The sequence below is a fragment of the Oncorhynchus mykiss genome, chromosome 28 (assembly GCF_057628025.1).
Source record: "Oncorhynchus mykiss isolate SJ-2025 chromosome 28, ASM5762802v1, whole genome shotgun sequence".
Classification (NCBI taxonomy): Eukaryota; Metazoa; Chordata; class Actinopteri; order Salmoniformes; family Salmonidae; genus Oncorhynchus; species Oncorhynchus mykiss.
The window spans coordinates 24,267,750-24,286,947 of NC_143049.1; the positions used below are offsets into that span (position 1 = coordinate 24,267,750).

At 43.2% G+C, this 19,198-nt stretch overlaps 1 protein-coding gene across 10 annotated transcripts in view; it reads right to left on the bottom strand.

The window, feature by feature from the left end:
- Positions 1 to 19,198, bottom strand: part of LOC110508769 (nuclear receptor coactivator 2) — a 50,348-nt gene that overhangs the window by 18,603 nt on the left and 12,547 nt on the right. For all 10 annotated transcript variants that reach the window (XM_090224788.1, XM_090224784.1, XM_090224781.1 and 7 more), the window contains 8 exons: positions 15,472 to 15,582; positions 14,772 to 14,944; positions 8,222 to 8,325; positions 5,983 to 6,160; positions 5,358 to 5,555; positions 4,280 to 4,381; positions 2,950 to 3,090; positions 2,683 to 2,830 (listed from right to left, as the gene is read on the bottom strand). In XM_090224788.1, the coding sequence (XP_090080914.1) occupies positions 2,683 to 2,830; positions 2,950 to 3,090; positions 4,280 to 4,381; positions 5,358 to 5,555; positions 5,983 to 6,160; positions 8,222 to 8,325; positions 14,772 to 14,944; positions 15,472 to 15,563 (1,136 nt within the window). In that variant the 5' untranslated portion in view covers positions 15,564 to 15,582. The remainder of the gene's footprint in view (positions 1 to 2,682; positions 2,831 to 2,949; positions 3,091 to 4,279; positions 4,382 to 5,357; positions 5,556 to 5,982; positions 6,161 to 8,221; positions 8,326 to 14,771; positions 14,945 to 15,471; positions 15,583 to 19,198) is intronic.

A 19,198-nucleotide genomic window follows, 5' to 3' on the forward strand; every position in this document is an offset into this window, starting at 1 on the left:
TTTTTAATGGAATATCTACATAGGTGTACAGAGGCCCATTACCACCAACCATCACTCCTGTGTTCCAATGGCACGTTGTGTTAGCTAATCCAAGTTTATCATTTTAAAAGGCTAATTGATCATTAGAAAACCCTCCTGTTAGCACAGCTGAAAATGGTTGTTCTGAATAAGAAGCAATAAAACTGGCCTTTAGACTAGTTGAGTATCTGGAGCATCAGCAATTGTGGGTTCGATTACAGGCTCAAAATGGCTAGAAATAAATAACTTTCTTCTGAAACTCATCAGTCTATTCTTGCTCTGAGAAATTAAGGCTATTCCATGAAAGAAATTGCCAAGAAACTGAAGATCCCGTGCAACGCTGTGTACACAGAACAGCGCAAACTGGCTATAACCAGAATAGAAAGAGGAGTCGGAGGCCCCGGTGTCCAACTGAGCAAGACGACAAGTACATTTGTGTCGAGTTTGAGAAACAGACGTCACAAGTCCTCAACTGGCAGCTTAATTAAATAGTACCCGCAAAACACCAGTCTCAACGTCAAGTGAAGATGCGACTCTGGGATGCTGTCCTTTTAGGCAGCGTTGCAAAGAAAAATCCATACTTCAGACTTGCCAATAAAAATAAAAGATTAAGATGGGCAAAAGAACACAGACACTGGACAGAGGAACTCTGCTTATAAGGACAGCATCCCGAGTCACCTCTTCACTGTTGACATTGAGACGGGTGTTTCGCGGGTACTATTTAATGAAGCTGCCTGTTGGACTTGAGTCTTTTTTTATTTTTTACAGTTGTGCATGTCATATACTCCAGTAAGTGTAATTGACTCCAGTTAGTGTTATTTGAACTACAGTTGAAGTCAGGCATTTACATACACCTTAGACTAATATATTTAAACTCAGTTTTTCACAATACCTGATATTTAATCCTAGTAAAAATTCCCTGTCTTAGGTCAGTTAGGATCACCACTTTACTTTCAGAATGTGAAATGTCAGAATAATAGTAGAGAGAATGATTTATTTCAGCTTTTATTTCTTTCATCACATTCCCAGTGGGTCAGAAGTTTACATACACTCAATTAGTATTTGGTAGCATTGACTTTTGGGTGAAACATTTTGGGTAGCCTTCCACAAGCTTCCCACAATAAGTTGGGTGAATTTTGGCCCATTCCTCCTGAGAGCTGGTGTAATTGAGTCAGGTTTGTAGGCCTCCTTGCTCGCACACGCTTTTTCAGTTCTGCTCACAAATTTTCTATGGGATTGAGGTCAGGGTTTTGTGATGGCCACTCCAATACCTTGACTTTGTTGTCCTTAAGCCATTTTGCCACAACTTAGGAAGTATGCTTGGGGTCATTGTCCATTTGGAAGACCCATTTGACATCAAGCTTCAACTTCCTGACTGATGTCTTGAGATGTTGCTTCAATATATCCACATAATTTTCTATTCTCATGTTGCCATCTATTTTGTGAAGTGCGCCAGCCCCTCCTGCAGCAAAGCACCCCCACAACATGATGCTGCCACCCCCGTGCTTCATGGTTGGAATGGTGTTCTTCGGCTTGCAAGCATCCCCGTTTTTCCTCCAAACATAACAATGGTCATTATGGCCCAACAGTTCTATTTTTGTTTCATCAGACCAGAGGACATTTCTCCAAAAAGTACGATCTTTGTCCCCATGTGCAGTTGCAAACCGTAGTCTGGCTTTTTTAATGGCGGTTTTGGAGCAGTGGCTTCTTCCTTGCTGAGCAGCCTTTCAGGTTCTGTCGATATAGGACTCGTTTTACTGTGGATATAGATACTTTTGTATCTATACTTTGTTTCCTCCAGCATCTTCACAATGTCCTTTGCTGTTCTTCTGGGATTGATTTACACTTTTTGCACCAAAGTTCGTTCATCTCTAGGAGACAGAACACGTCTCCTTCCTGAGTGGTATGACGGCTGCATGGTCCCATGGTGTTTATACTTGCGTACTATTGTTTGTACAGATGAACATGGGACCGTCAGGCATTTGGAAATTGCTCCCAAAGATGAACCAGACTTGTGGAGGTCTACAATTTTAGATGATTTATTTTGATTTTCCCCTGATGTCAAGCAAAGAGGCACTGAGTTTGAAGGTAGGCCTTGGAATACATCTACAGGTACACCTCCAATTGACTCAAATTATGTCAATTAGCCAATCAGAAGCTTCTAAAGCCATGACATCATTTTCTGGAATTTTCCAAACTATTTAAAGGCAGTCAACTTAGTGTATGTAAACTTCTGACTCACTGGAATTTTAGATTATTTAATTTTGTCTGTAAACAATTGTTGGAAAAATGACTTGTGTCATGCACAAAGTAGATGTCCTAACCGACTTGCCAAAATTATAGTTTGTTAACAAGAAATTTGTGGAGTGGTTGAAAAACAAGTTAATGACTCCAACCTAAGTGAAAGTAAACTTCCGACTTCAACTGTATATTAGGAGTTGTGAAATGAAGCTGACATCATTAGAAATAATATATTCTTATTTTCTACTGTAGATAACTAACAAAAATATTGTTTGTTGTTGCAAGCAATAGAACTAAAGACAATGAAATAAAAATAAAAACATTCACATTTTTTATATTTTCGCAGCTCCCCCTGAAGTACCTCCGTGACCCCTGGTTGAATAACCCTGAACTAGAGAGAGGTGGTGTTCAGGGGAGACGTACCTCTGGAGGATGTGGAGGGACATGTAGAGCTGAGGTTCGTTGGTGGCAGGGGAGCGCACCAGCTTGCTCTTGGTGTGAGCCGACACAATGGTACCGTCGGACAGGGAGAAGCGATACAGAGGGCTGAACGCATGGCCCTGTCTCAGGACTGGAGAGAGAGGGATGGAGAGAGTGAGAGATATGGGGGAGAGAGATTTAATGACATGCTTTCAAATTTGGGCATTCATCAACTGAGGATCAAAGGCCTAGAGATCCCGTGAGATGTACCTTCTTGCTGATGCTTTTTGGCAAATGACATCTCCCCGTCGTTCTGCAGGTGGAACATTTGGATACATCTCCTGACCAGGTCCTCCCAGCCTGGCTTCATGGAGGCTCTCAGCAGACTGGTGTCCAGCGACGTGATCTTACCTAAGATTGCAATGCTAAGTTAGTTTCCCCAGCTTCAATCAATGAAACTTTATTTTATTAATACATTAGCATGTTGTCACAAAGTGCTTTACAATTACCCTGCCAAAAAAAACCTGAACAGCAAGCAAAGCAGAAAGAAGCACAATGCGTTATTGCATTGTCTTACGTCAGATCGCATCACTCCTACGCGACGCTCGTCCCTCAACCCATCTTTCTTGAAGGATGTGGAACTCAGCTCTAAAAATCAAGATTATGCTCATCTGCCTAACACTAGTTCCTAATTCTGAAAATCACTCTGCTCTCGGAAGCTATGACGCACTAGCGATTACGACAAACCATGCTGCAACTAGCAGCCTAGTGCAAGCTTGTTTGAATGGTCATACAGTAGCTAATTTTCCAGCTTGTTGATTAAGTTGTAAGGCACCAAAGTTATGGGACTGTTCTCAAAAATCAGCATCTGATAGCTGGAACTGTGCCTCGCTACTTTGTATCATTTGGCCAATGCGATAACGTAGCAGAGAGCAGTCAGCTCTGCTGTAGAACTCGGTGCACTAATCACAACAGGTATCATGAAGACTCATGAATCATGAAGGTATCATGTGCATTAGCTAGAATTTCACTATGCTTAGTGGGCGTATTCAACATTGAGTATGTGAATTGGCATCGTTACCATTGATTTGAAACCGGTTCAGCCAGCAAGCAGACACATTAGCTAGCCAATTTTTGTGCACATTTTGAATTTCATAAATACTGATTCTACCACCACAAAACACCTCAACTAGACTTGGATTTAGATAGTGAAGTGCTCATGAAAAAAACTACGTATATTAGTTACAGGTTTATAGTTTTTGGTAAGATTCACTCTGACTCTTGAGGATGAAAGGGGGTTCAGTGGACGATATCACCTTGGTAACATCTTCAAAAGTTGGGACAGCATATTGTAGACCGACTTCTTTTTAGCTATCCCATCAGTACTTGCAAGTTATCAGACAAACGGCCTTCTGACATGAGACAATGGCTTCATTGCGCATAGGCTATTCAACTGGTGTCAGAATTGTGATCCTAATGTAGATTTCAAGCAAACATTGAATCCGAAAGATGAAACTCTGAGACCCAACCCACAGAGGTGATGAGACTTACTTAGAACAGGTGACTACAGTACAGTAGCAAAGTGGTAGTTGTCCCCTACCTTGGAGATCCTGCCTGGTGGTAAAGCTCTCGTATGTTGGGAGCATGGGCCTCTCTTTGACAGGAACCCTTCGTGCTACACAGATCAGGCAAGACTGGAAATCTTTACAAAGAGAACCAAAAACAAACATATTAAAAGCTTTACCTAGAAGTAGTCCAAGTTCATGAACATGACCTCCAACTTATCCTCTTGGTTGGAGGCGGTAGGTGATACAACTTGGCGATGTTCAGTTCACACCCTGCCTCAACTCTCCTGGCTACTGTCCTTACTCAATATCAACACGTCTCCATTGAATTTGAAGCTATGATGCGGTTTCAATGTCAAAATACTTTTTTTTGCAGAATATCTTGGAAGCAGTGGCGGATGGACGGCGGTACTAAAATTAGACAAGACATATTTCCCTGGGAGCTCCAAGGGAAAGGAGGAAGTGGCAGACACTAATTAGACGTCCCATGGTCCTCTCTGAGGATGCGTCTGACGGATGACAGGAATCTAAAGGAGGACAGGACACTGGAGAGACGGAGATGAACGGAGAGGAAAGACACCCAGACCCATAGAGCTGTATTCACTAGGAATGAACAGAAACAAACAGCCGAAAAGAGGAGGGACTACCTGCACATGTCCAATAAGGAAAGCTTGTTTTTCCATTGTAAAATGTTTTGCACTAATGAACGCGACCCAAGTCTACGATTTCTGTCCAAACCAAAGCTTCCACACTCCAATATGGCTGACCAAAGTGTATTCTTGTGATAAGCATACTAATAATAGCATCCAAAATTGGAAAAACTCTAAAACGAATCATTTTAGGAATGTAGAGTGTAGTGCTCTTGAAGAGCACATGTAACATCTGACACAAACATATTAATGTTCCATGTTGGAAGATTTAGTGACATTTACTCAGAAGACATCATTCCAAGAGTTCAGCATTAACCCCTCATGGGAAGACAGGGGAGTGGATAACTGATCATAAAGGTACTTCATGATGACAGTAAACATCCTTTTTCTTTTATGTCAATCATTTAATTTTCTTCAGTTTTCAACTCAAGTTTGATTTGATGGTAAACAAACATTTATGTACCTTCTCCCTCCTCTTTGATGGACTTTGGCTCGGACACGGCGAAACACTGCATGGTCTCATACTTCTGCTGCACCTCCTGGTCCTGGGGCTCCTGCTCACCTCCCTCCCAGGGCCCGTGGGGGTTGACCAGCATGCGGCAGTTAAACGTGTGGCTATTCCTGTTGGGATTCTCACTGGACCGCGGTGCTCTGCAGTTCACTAGGGGGCACACACAGTGGGCAAAAGGTCAAAACGATCAACTTACTATCCCCATTGGCACCGAATATCAAATCATAATTTCCTGTCTCATTCATGACTGACTCATTCACTGGCGATCTAAAATCTTCTTAAAGAAGGTATGACAGCAACCCATGCTTTGGATTTGTTTACCTGGCCACTGTTTCAAATGCTATCTTTTTAGCATTTGTGACACAAATCCAATGCAATGCAACTTATATTAGCATTTTCACACTTCATGTTCAACTCAATTAAATTACTTGTACATGATTTAGACATGAATCGCAAAAGTGTATATATTTGATAGATGGGTCACAGTGAGTGTGAGTGGGTACATCAACTCACCCAGGGACTTGGGCAGCAGTGATGGATTGATAAAGGAGTGAGAGAAAGGTGTAGTATAACTCACCGAGGGACTTGGGCAGAAGGTTCTTGATGAACTCTGCGTGGTCTCCTACGTGCAGGACGCTGTAGACGCTGGTGTTCATCAGCTCCTCCTGATTATACTGCAGGTACTGGGTCACGTTCTCCGACACAAACACAATGTTCCCCTCCATGTTCACCACAAAGAAGAACCCGTCCAGCGCCTGTGGAGGAAGGCATTGGGAGAAGATGAGGTTTATTAGAAGAAAAATACTCAACTGATACATACAAGACAGAAATGTGTATTTTGATATACACAAAAACACCCATTAGGTCGGCGAGGGAGTAGAGGACGAAGGTTATTAGTGAATTGACAGAAACTGTAGACAGATTATCGAAAATGGGAGAAACATCAGCTACCTTTGGTATATTCAGGTTTGTTATCGATTGTGTCCCAAATGATGTTCTATTCCCTATATAGTGCACATCTATGGACCAGAGTCCTATGAGGCCTGGACAGTAGTGCATAGGCAATAGGGTACCATTTGGGATGCAAGCATGGTGTTGATCCAGGGTCTGGGTTCCAATGGGTTAAGAGGAGATTTATGCGATATTACTGAGCCATTAGCCAAAGTGTTCTAGAGCCATTACAGTGAGGATACAAAATAGAGAGCCATCATCTACGGAATATTATAATTATTATTATTTTTTAAACACCCGTATCCATTACGAAGAGAAAAGGGCATAAGAAGTCAATTACGGCTAAGCAGCACAAAGCTACCATACTAAAGACAGGCTTCGAGATCAAAACATTAGCAGGGAATGATCGGACGTAAAATGGGCTAGCTAACAGCGTGTGAAAAGTGAGTCTTAGTTCCTTTATAGTGCCCTACTTTTTATCAGGGCCTATAGGCTTCTGGTCCAAAGTAGTGCATGATATATATGGAATAGGATGTCATTTGGGATGCATCGTGGGCTTCATCATTAAAACATGACGGCACGCAAGTCGGACAGTCAAGTCGGAATATAACCATACAGTATAACCATGCATTACTGCATAGCGAACCGACTCCACTGAGAGCATTGTGTATCAACAGGCTCATCATCCTCAGTGAACTAAATAGCTTAGAGAAAAAGAAGTCTCAGCCAGAGACTGTGTGTGTGTGTGTGTGTGTGTGTGTGTGTGTGTGTGTGTGTGTGTGTGTGTGTCTCTTAGGACAGGAGAGTGTATACAAGACAGCTAGGCCATTAAACGCATTCCCTGAGCCTAAGCCTGTAATCGCTTATTCTGGCCTGGCAACAATTCACTGTCATATTAGTGGGTTTGGGTTGTACACAATGTAACTAAACTGCAATGACAAATGGGTCAAACTAGGGTAAAACTCTGCTTGAAACACTAACATGATTAAAATAGGAATACTCTTCCTCTATCAACGTGCTTTAGCCATGGTGCTACAGCAGCTATTCTGTGTGCAATAGAAAACACAGTTGGAACTCCACATAGACAGAAACGGGTTTTAAAAGCTATGATTTCGGGTAAATCGCCTGTCCTCTTGGCAGCTACAGAGAGGTTTCTCAGAGTTTGCTTTATGGCCCATGGTTGGTTACCGCCAGGACTGATGAGTAATCCTCTCCTCCACCACGTCAGCAGCCCGGCTGTGAATTGTCCCTGCTCCCAACCTGCACCACTTCAAACAGCGCGGACAACCGGCCGCAGCAGTTATATTTAGAGTCTACTGTGTCAATGCCATGACGTAGGCCATTTCAAATGGCACCCTATTCACTATGTGGGGAATAGGGTGCCATTTGGGACGCAGACACTGTCTGAATGCAGAAACGTATGAGCCAGAGGGAGAATAAATACCCACTGACAACAGATTAGACAGAACTGGAGAATAACACTGGCAGCCACTCGCTGATTACCACTTTCCCTGCTTATAGATAGAGGGACCCCTCTGTCTGTCGCCAAATGAGGACCAGGCTAGTGCATTGGTGAACAACTTGTCCTGACGAAGACCCAGTTTTGAGTCGAAATGTTGTCTTATTACACATTTTGGGGGCATTATACCAGTGTGAGGATTTACTTTTTGTTCCATCGTGCATTACCAAACTTGCAGGGGCGTTAGCTACAACCCTATGCAGGGGGAGTTATACAACCCTACATATTTTAAATGTGTCGATTTCACAAGTCCTGCTAATCATGCAACTTGTGTGTGTTCAAGGTAAAGGATCACATGATCCAAAGTGAGTCAGTGTTGTGAATAGTGTGCATTGCTCACACCCACCTCGAGCATCATTGGTCCAAGAGCGTCTTTGTCAATAACACTTTGGCCTGTTGACGAGACGTGTGCTTTCTGTACCTCCTCTGCATTGGCAGTAGTTGTTTTCTCTGCAGGGTTGGAGAGAGGGGAGGGAGAGAGTGAGGGGGGAGAGGGAGGAGAGTGAGGTTGTTAGACATGTTTCACTAGTTGACATGTAATCACGTCAGCCCCAGCACAGTCATTGCAAAGGGAGTGTTGTGTTGAAAGAAAACACAACTAGTTAAATATACCATATTCTAAACAAAAATCCTGAGATGGGAGGATCAAAAAGACAATGAGAATAATTTGTCATTCAAACTAACAGAATCCTGTCAACAGAACTTTTTTTTTGTTTGTTTTTTTAATAAGTGGTTTGTGTGGGTGCTGATTAATTTCTAGGAAGCACTCATTTTACCAACCCTGAGAATGACTTACCACAGGTTGTTGTTGTGTTAATATTATTTAGTCTGGGACAACAGATGTGACATCGGGTGGTGTAGGTGTCCTGGAGGGCAGGTAGTTTGCCCCCGGTGATGCGTTGTGCAGACCTCACTACCCTCTGGAGAGCCTTACGGTTGAGGGCGGTGCAGTTGCCATACCAGGATGCTCTCGATTGTGCATCTGTAGAAGTTTGTGAGTGCTTTTGGTGACAAGCCGAATTTCTTCAGCCTCCTGAGGTTGAAGAGGCGCTGCTGCGCCTTCTTCACGATGCTGTCTGTGTGAGTGGACCAATTCAGTTTGTCTGTGATGTGTATGCCGAGGAACTTAAAACTTGCTACCCTCTCCACTACTGTTCCATCGATGTGGATAGGGGGGTGTTCCCTCTGCTGTTTCCTGAAGTCCACAATCATCTCCTTAGTTTTGTTGACGTTGAGTGTGAGGTTGTTTTCCTGACACCACACTCCGAGGGCCCTCACCTCCTCCCTGTAGGCCGTCTCATCGTTGTTGGTAATCAAGCCTACCACTGTTGTGTCGTCCGCAAACTTGATGATTGAGTTGGAGGCGTGCGTGGCCACGCAGTCTATACCTAGCCAAGTGCAAACAGTAAACCACCATACTGTTGATGTACTTGGGAATGTGTGTGTTGACTTAAATACCAGTGTGCATCATTGAGTGTTTTTTTATATTGTATTAATGCCTCAATAAGCCCGTCCGTCCCATCCAGTTATCCTCCCCTCTGGAGTTCCTCTTCCCCCCTCCCATATTTCTCCCTTTCTCTCCCTCGTACTGTGGTGTCATTGGTTGGTGCCACTGGAGTCAAGCTGTCCTCTGTCTGTCCTGTCTGCCTCAATAGGGTACATAGCTGACATTCCTGTCCACCAACTACCACTGCATTAAATGTAGCAAAAATATTAGAATCCTTGATTAATTCTCAGCTAAGATCTTTTTGAACTACAAATTGGTATTCTAAACTCAGGGGTGGAAGTAACAAATTACAACTACTCACGTTCCTGTAATTGAATAGCTTTTCTGTGTACTTTCAAAACCATCCATTACAGAGTACAATCTAAAAAAAGGATACACATCATGGCAAGCATAAAGTTTGCACCTTTTGTAGCAGCTAGAACTGTTCACTTGTTCGTCAGTGACAAGTAACATGACTAGATGGACCAATTCAATTTCACGCATCGCGCCAAAACGGCCTAATCACAGCTGTGTATGCAAACCAAATGAAGATCGGTAGCAGGATTTTCTAACAGTAAAAAAAAACAAAAAAAAGTAGCCATGTGCCATGAAAAAAAAAGGTTTCCTAATCAACTTGAAAAATAAAATGGAGCCTAACGAGATTGAGCAGGTTCAGGAGACGACACACAGAGACCAAGCCAGTGGCCGGGTCTTCTGAAGACCATGAGGAAGGAAATCCCTGGCCGTATCTCAAAGAACACTTCAGCTTCAAACAGAGAACAAGGTGTATTTATGGAATCTAAGCTCTGCTTACCAAAGATGGTGGAGGTGGCTGCCTACAAAAACTCTGTCTAACTTGAGGAAACATGTAATGGTACGAAAAGTAAAGTTCTAAATATATGTTATCGCCATGGATGGCGTTTGTTATGTAAACTATGTAGCTAACAAAGTGTTGCTACTAGCCAGTTGCATTCAATCTGTAGCATAATGCTAATGTTAGCTAGCTCATCCTGTTGCTAACTAGTTAAAAGCTAAACCTGACCAACATCTTTACACAGCTGAAGGAACTATAAGCTGTAGAGCGGGCTACTACCGCATTGACATTATGGTAGCTAGTAACCTCAGCAAAAAAAAAAAAGAAAACGTCCCTTTTTCAGGACCCTGTCTTTCAAAGATAATTAGTAAAAATCCCCAAAACTTCATAGATCTTCATTGTAAAGGGTTTAAACACCGTTTCCCATGCGTGTTCATTGAACCATAAACAATTAATGAACATGCACCTGTGGAACGGTCGTTAAGACACTAACAGTTTACAGACAGTAGGCAATTAAGGTCACAGTTATGAAAACCTAGGACACTAAAAAGAGGCCTTTCTACTGACTCTGAAAAACACCAAAAGAAAGATGCCCAGGGTCCCTGCTCATCTGCGTGAATGTGCCTTATGCCTCCTTGCAGCATGCCTAAGGACTGCAGATGTGGCCAGGGCAATAAATTGCAATGTCCGTACTGTGAGACGCCCAAAAGAGCACTACAGGGAGACAGGATGGACAGCTGATCGTCCTCGCAGTGGCAGACCACGTGTAACACCTGCACAGGATCGGTACACATCACACCTGTAGGACAGGTACAGGATGGCAACAACAACTACCCGAGTTACACCAGGAACGCACACTCTCTCCATTAGTGCTCAGACTCTCCGCAATAGGCTGAGAGGGGCTGGACTGAGGGCTTGTAGGCTTGTTCTAAGGCAGGTCCTCACCAGACATAACCGGCAATAACGTCGCCTATGGGCTCAAACCCACCGTCGCTGGACCAGACAGGACTGGCAAAAAGTCCTCTTCAATGACAAGTCAAGGTTTTGTCTCACCAGGGGTGATAGTCAGATTTGTGTTTATCGTCAAAGGAATGAGCGTTACACGAGGTCTGTACTCTGTAGCAGGATCTTTTTGGAGGTGTGGAGGGTCCGTCATGGTCTGAGGCGGTGTGTCACAGCATCCTCGGACTGAGCTTGTTGTCGTTGCAGGCACTCTCAACGCTGTGCATTACAGGGAAGACATCCTCCTCCCTGATGTGGTACCATTCCTGCAAGCTCATCCTGACATGACCCTCCAGCATGACAATGCCACCAGCCACACTAGTCCAATCTGTGCGTTATTTCCTGCAAGACAAGAATGTCAATGTTCTGCCATGGCCAGCGAAGAGCCCAGATCTCAATCCCATTGAGCACGTCTGGGACCTGTTGGATTGGAGGGTGAAGGCTAGGGCCATTCCCCCCAGAAATGTCCGAGAACTTGCAGGTGCCTTGGTGGAAGAGGGGGTAACATCTCACAGCATGAACTGGCAAATCTGGTGCAGTCCGCATCCCGGGTGGCGCAGTGGTCTAAGGCACTGCATCGCAGTGCTAGCTGTGCCACCAGAGACTCTGGGTTTGAGCCCAGGCTCTGTCGCGGGAGGCCCATGGGGCGGCACACAATTGGCCTAGCGTTGTCCAGGTTAGGGAGGGTTTGGCCGGTAGGGAAATCCTTGTCTCATTGCGTACTAGTGACTCCTGTGGCGGGCCGAGAGCAGTGCATGCTAACCAAGGTTGCCAGGTGCACGGTGTTTCCTCCGACACATTGGTGCGGTTGGCTTCTGGGTTGGATGGCGCTGTGTTAAGAAGCAGTGCGGCTTGGTTGGGTTGTGTATCGGAGGACATATGACTTTCAACCTTCGTCTCTCTCAAGCCCGTACGGGAGTTGTAGCGATGAGACAAGATAGTAGCTACTAAACAATTGGATACCACAAAATTGGGGAGAAAAAGGGGTAAAATGCAAACCCCCCCCCCCCCCCCAAAAAAAATAAAAAATAGGTTCTACTTGACTCAAGATTCCATGATGGCAGAATAGACGGATGCACGGTTAATACAATTTTAATACAATACAATCGTTTGCTGCCTCCACCCAGTCAGTAAGCACGGTTGGTTTCAATGACAAAAATGGACGAATGTAACTAAGGCAGAGATTGATTTTATTGACAAACTAGCATGGGCAATAATCACAAGTCAGTTATACCATGGCTAATAAGCTAGCATATCCATTTATCTAGCAAGCTAAAAACCCGGAGCCTAACATTAGCTAGCTCCTGGGAGGATGTCATGTCATCAAAGGAGTGGGTGAGTGACCGACTCCCCCCCCCCCCCCCTCATATTATTTTCCGTGGCTACAGCTAGAGATGCAGGTGTCACTTGGTTAGCAAGGAAGAAATGTGAATCGCTTTTCTAGATAGCCATTCTAAACTTGATCGACTGTTCTTCAGTTAGCATCTCTTGCATTCGTAAATTCTCTCTGGATATCTACTCCAATTTCAGAGCACTGGATTTATTTCAAGGCCTGAGTGTGCCAGAATGCAAAATAACTGAGTAATATAGGAATGCACAAAACCTGCTGAATATGACCAGTGTCAGTAAACATTGGCAAAAAAAAAGAAGTAATTGCCAGTGTTGCCAGCAGCACAGTTAGTCACTATCGCTCTAGATAACATGTAGACAGCCTAACCAACTCTGCTGGGGCGGCAGGTAGCCTAGTGGTTAGAGCGTTGGGCCAGTAACCGAAAGGTTGCAAGATCAAATCCCCGAGCTGACAAGGTCTGCCCCTGAACAAGGCACTTAGGCCGTCTTCGTAAATAATTATTTGTTCTTAACCTCACTTGCTTAGTTAGTTATAGGAGGTTAAGGATAGGTTAGGAGGTAGAAAGAAAAAAGAACACCATCCAAACCTTGAAGCAAGGTTGTGGGGGTGCTTTGCTGCAGGAGAGACTGGTGCACTTCCTCCATCTTGAGGAGGAAAATTATGTGGATGTATTGAAGAAACATCTCATGACATCAGTCAGGAAATGGGTCTTCCAAAGTTTTGGCAAAATGGCTTAAGAACAACAAAGTCAAGGTATTGGAGTGGCCATCACAAAGCCCGGACCTCAATCCCATAGAAAATGTGTGGGCAGAACTGAAATGTTGCTTCAATATATCCACAGAATTTTCCTCCTCTTTTGTGAAGTGCACCAGACAATGACGGCCACGGAACAGTGCCTTGTTCAGATTTGTTTTACCTTGTCAGCTCGGGGATTTGATCATGCAACCTTTCGGTTACTAGTCCAACGCTCTAACCACTAGACTAGAAGCCTCCCCCTTTTCCTCCAAACATAACGATGGTCATTATGGCCAAACAGTTCCATTTTTGTTTCATCAGACCAGAGGACATTTCTCCAAAAAGTAATATCTTTGTCCCCATGTGCAGTTGCAAACCATAGTCTGGCTTTTTTTTTTTATGACAGTTTTGGAGCAGTTGCTTCTTCCTTGCTGAGCGGCCGTTCAGGTTATGTCGATATAGGACTAGTTTTTACTGTGGCTATAGATACTTTTGTACCCGTTTTCTCCAGCATCGTCACCAGGTACTTTGCTGTTGATCTGGGATTGATTTGCACTTTTTGCACCAAAGTACAGTACGTTCATCTCTAGGAGACAGAACGCGTCTCCTTCCTGAGTGGTATGACGGCTGCATGGTCCCATGGTGTTTATACTTGCGTACTATTGTTTGTACAGATGAACGTGGTACCTTCAGACATTTGGAAAAAAATATTCTGTGGTCTTGGCTGATTTATATTGTGTCAAGAAAAGAGGCACTGAGTTTGAAGGTAGGCCTTGAAATACATCCACAGGTACACCTCCAATTGACTCAAATTATATCAATTAGCCTAACAGAAGCTTCTAAAGCCATGACATAATTTTCTGGAATTTTCCAAGCTGTTTAAAGGCACAGTCAACTTAGTATATGTAAACTTCTGACCCACTGGAATTGTGAATTACAAGTACAGTGAATTACAAGTGCAATAATCTGTCTGTAAATAATTGTTGGAAAAATTACTTGTGTCATGCACAAAGTAGATGTCCTAACAGACTTCCCAAAACTATAGTTTGTTAACAAGAAATTTGTGGAGTGGTTGAAAAACGAGTTATTGACTCCAACCTAAGTATATGTAAACTTCCGACTTCAACTGCATAATACAGTAGGCCGTCTCTCTCCCTCTCTCCTAGTTTCCTCTGAGTCTTACATCACATTGCTCATCATTATATAATCCAGTCAGTGAATAACAGCCTGCTTTTCATTATCATCAAGAAGAGTGTCTCATCTGATCTTCCACTGTGTGTGCGTGCGCATCTGCTCGGCTGTTGTCTGCCCTTCAAGCAGACACACACACACAACGCAGCTGACTGAAATACACGCGCAGTCCTGCTCGCTCACATACACATGAAATGTACATTAAGTGTGGTATTTTGAAGAAAGTGATTGTTGTGACATAGGAATGTGTGTGCTTACAATGGAGTGGAATTAACTATATATTATAAAAGGGTCAATAAAGTCAAATAAAGCCTTACCCTGCTCTTTTATTTGACGAATCTGCTTCACAGTTTCTTTCAAGATTGCACATTTGTCCGGCTTGACATTGAAGTTGTCAATGTCATTGATGTTTGCAAAGATCAACTCCGCCAGTTCTTCAATGTATTTGTTTTCATGCTCCCGGTTTGGTTTTTCCATGCTCCTCTTGGGGCTGTGGAAACAGAGACCGAGGTAAGACAACCGACAACCCAGGGCAAGTGAACAACACTGATTAGGAAAAATACTTTCACAGCAAATGTGTGTGGTGTCTTTTTATCCAAACTTAAGCAAGCAATTTAGATAGCCTATACATGTACTTAAGATTAATAGACGGCAAGAAAGTAAAAAACATGTCATTCTGTATTGTCATTGCACGATGGCACCCTATTCTCTACAAAGTGCAATTATTTGGATCACGTTCAGATCAAAACTAGTGCACTAAATAGGGAATAGGGTGCCATTTTGAATGGCGACATGCTCTCCGTATGACCGGTGTATAACCTGACTGCTGAATGACCTTCTAGAGCTTTACAACGGAAATGGATCCGTAACTAAGTTTGTGTTGAGGCGTAGGTGTGCGCGCACATATTGGAGAGGGATCTGTAAGAGCCCTAATTAAAAGTAGTGCACTATATAGGGGGAATAGGATGCCATTTGCGCCACATACTATGGTTGTGTGTGTTTGACAGCTGATCTTACCTGGGCCCCAGGAGATCCGGGCCACATTCTTTCCGCTTAAGAGACTCTCCCCTGGCAGCAGGGTCGGGGGTGTTGTCCCCCGCACTACTCATCTTCAGCAAATATCACCAACTACAGAAAGAGAGAGCAGAAGACACCATTAAGGCTCAAGCCTGACGAAGACCTTCAGGTTGAAACGTTGCAATAAACCGCTGGAGCATTAATCAGTATACGGGTATCTACCAATTAGAGGTCGACCGATTAATCGGAATGGCCGATTAATTAGGGCCAATTTCAAGTTTTCATAAATCGAAAATCTGTATTTTTGGGCGCCGATTTTTATACCTTTATTTAACTAGGCAAGTCAGTTAAGAACACATTCTTATTTTCAATGACGGCCTAGGAACGGTGGGTTAACGGCCTTGTTCAGGGGCAGAACGACAGATTTTCACCTTGTCAGCTCAGGGGATCCAATCTTGCAACCGTACAGTTAACGAGTCCAACGCTCTAACCATTGCACTCCACAAGGAGCCTGCCTGTTACGCGAATGCAGTAGAAGCCAAGGTAAATTGCTAGCTAGCATTAAACTTATCTTATAAAAAACAATCAATCATACTCACTAGTTATAACTACTAATCCAGTTTAGCAGGCAATATTAACCAGGTGAAATTGTGTCATATCTCTTGCGTTCATTGCACGCAGAGTCAGGGTATATGCAACAGTTTGGGCTGCCTGGCTCATTGCGAACTAATTTGCCAGAATTTTATGTAATTATGACATAACATTGAAGGTTGTGCAATGTAACAAGAATATTTAGACTTAGGGATGCCACCCGTTAGATAAAATACCGAACGGTTCCGTATTTCACTGAAATAGTAAACGTTTTGTTTTTGAAATGATAGTTTCTGGATACGACCATATTAATGACCAAAGGCTCGTATTTCTGTGTGTTATTATGTTATAATTAAGTCTGAATGAGCAGCAGCAGGCTCGTAATCATTCATTCAATGATTTGCCAGCAACTCTTTGCAAGCACAGCGCTGTTCATGACTTCAAGCCTATCAGCCTAATGGCTGGTGTAACCAATGTGAAATGGCTAGCTAGTTAGCTGGGTGTGCGCTAATACCATTTCAAATGTCACTCGCTTTTAGATTTGGAGTAGTTATTCCCCTTGTGCTGCAAGGGCCGCGGCTTTTGTGGAGCGATGGGTAACGCTGCTTTGAGTGTGGCTGTTGTCGACGTGTTCCTGGTTTGAGCCCAGGTAGGGGCCATTTGGAATACAAATGGTAGAGAGAGAGAAATAGTCCTATAAATACTATATTAACCACAACCTAAAACCTCTTACCTTGGAATATTGAAGTCTCATGTTAAAAGGAACCACCAACTTTCATATGTTCTCATGTTCTGAGCAAGGAACTTAGCTTTTTTAAATGGCACACATTTTTACACGGCACATACATGGCACATATTTATTTTATTATTTTTATTTTACCTTTATTTAACTAGGCAAGTCAGTTAAGAACAAATTCTTATTTTCAATGACGGCCTAGGAACAGTGGGTTGGCAAGCCACTAGGCTACCCTGCCGCCCCGGCAGTATTGCATATTGGCACATATTATTTTCTTCTCCAACACCTTGTTTTTGCATTATTTAAACCAAATTGAACATGTTTCATTATTTATTTGAGATTAAATTGATTTTATTGATGTATTATATTAAAGTTAAAATAAGTGTTAATTCGGTATTGTTGTAATTGTCATTATCACAAATAAAAATAAAAAAAATTGGCCGATTAATCGGTAAATCGGCTTTTGGGTCCTCCAATAATCGGTATCGGCGTTGAAAAATCATAATCGGTCAACCTCTACTACCAATATTTTATCCATTCATTTTTTCTACCCTAGCACCTGCAAGTTACTGGATGTCTGTGCAATACATTTGAAACAAAGATGCCTTTTAGGACAATGAGCAACCCAGAGACTAGCTACATCATTAATTACTTGCTACTTTTATCTCTTAGCCGCATTTTTTGAAACTGCACTGTCGGTTAGGGGCTCGTAAGTAAGCATTTTACTGTAAGGTCTGTTGTATTCGGCACATGTGACTAATAACATTTGATCATGCCGTTAAAATTGAATTGGAGAGATGTTGTGGATCATCATTGTACTAACAAAATGTGTTGACAGCAGCTAGTGAACCTATGAGAGACTGAGATGGGTGTTAATCATGACTGTCAGCCACAGATCTAGTACACGGCATCCCACAATAAGCTACGTTGTGTGGGAAGGCTAATTGTAAGAGGTGTCAATGTTTACCTCAACATAAGGCAATTTGTGTGGCTGTGTTATAGCATGGGCTTCGGTTTAACACGTCTCTCATCAAATCCAAGCAGAAGGTGGAAGACCCGAGTGTATGGCCACCGTGTGTTTCTGCTGCATTTGCAGCCGAGGTACCCCTCCCCCCACTAGTCTGTTTGTCCAAGACCCTTCCCCGGTCAATGCTCTGTTTGTCCATTACAGAAAGTAATGCCGCATTTCCACCAGTGTTTTACCCAAAATGCTCAGCTTCCATCTACCCAGGCCGGCACCCGTATCTCACTGGGCCATGGCTCTGGTGCATCTGCTTTCACTTGAGGCCAAAGCCAGGCCACTGGTTCTTGTTCAGCCTGCATTTACATTACTAATGGCTGACTGTGAATTAACACCTTCTCACAAAGCAACTGTTTTGATTATGCAGAGGTTGTTGATTCTGCTCTTCACAAGTCCTCACTGTCAGCTCCAGCTATGGAAACAATTTCCCTAGTATAGTATATACACTGGTGCAACACTGGTGTTACAGTCAAAAAGCAGCATAAGAGCGTCTCTTAAAGGGTGTATAACCAGGCCAGACCGAACAATATTGGAGACCCTGCCTGCATCCCACATTGCACCCAATTCCCTTTATGGTAGAGTACTTTGACCAGGGCTCTGGTCAAAAGCAGTGCACTTTAAAGGGAATAGGGTGCAATTTGGGACAAAGCACCTTAGTAGTCCAAACAGAACTCTTTCCTTGTACCCAGTATGTGTGGATGTGGCAACTAGGCTGACATTCAAGTCCTGCATTGGTTGATACTTGAAAAGTAACAATAAGACATCTGTCAACAACAAGGGGCTGTGAACTATTGGTTTGCTCAGATCTCCATTTGCTTTTGCTGAAGCAGTAGCTATTCTTCTTGGAGTCCACACAAATACATGAAACAACAGTGGTACATAGAGACAAGAACAGTCACGCAAATAACTCTTAAAAACAGAGGATAATCACAACAACTGATCTGAATAGACAGATTCCCGTGGCCTCATTCAAAATGGAACTGCTTTAGCCAGAATGATGGTTATAAGCAAAACGCATCACAGATTTGACTAAATGTGAAAATACACTTCTATGGTGATCTGTATCTACCCGGGGGACAATTTAAATAAATTAATCATAATAAATACCCCAATTCCTGAATAAATATATCCCAAATGAAAACAGCAAAAGCATATTATGTACAGTGAGGTTTCATTACATATGCGACAGTGTGGCCACCTAGCTGGTCTTTAGGGCAGTGGTGGTGTCAGCTAGCCTAGCGTTGAGCTGATCTGCTGGTGGAGCAGCAGACTAAATTACTAACAGGACAGCACATCACCTGACCATTACATAACACACAGCCGGGACCTGCCACTGAGCAGATGAGAGGAGTAGAGGGCCGGCTGGAGCAAATCTCCCT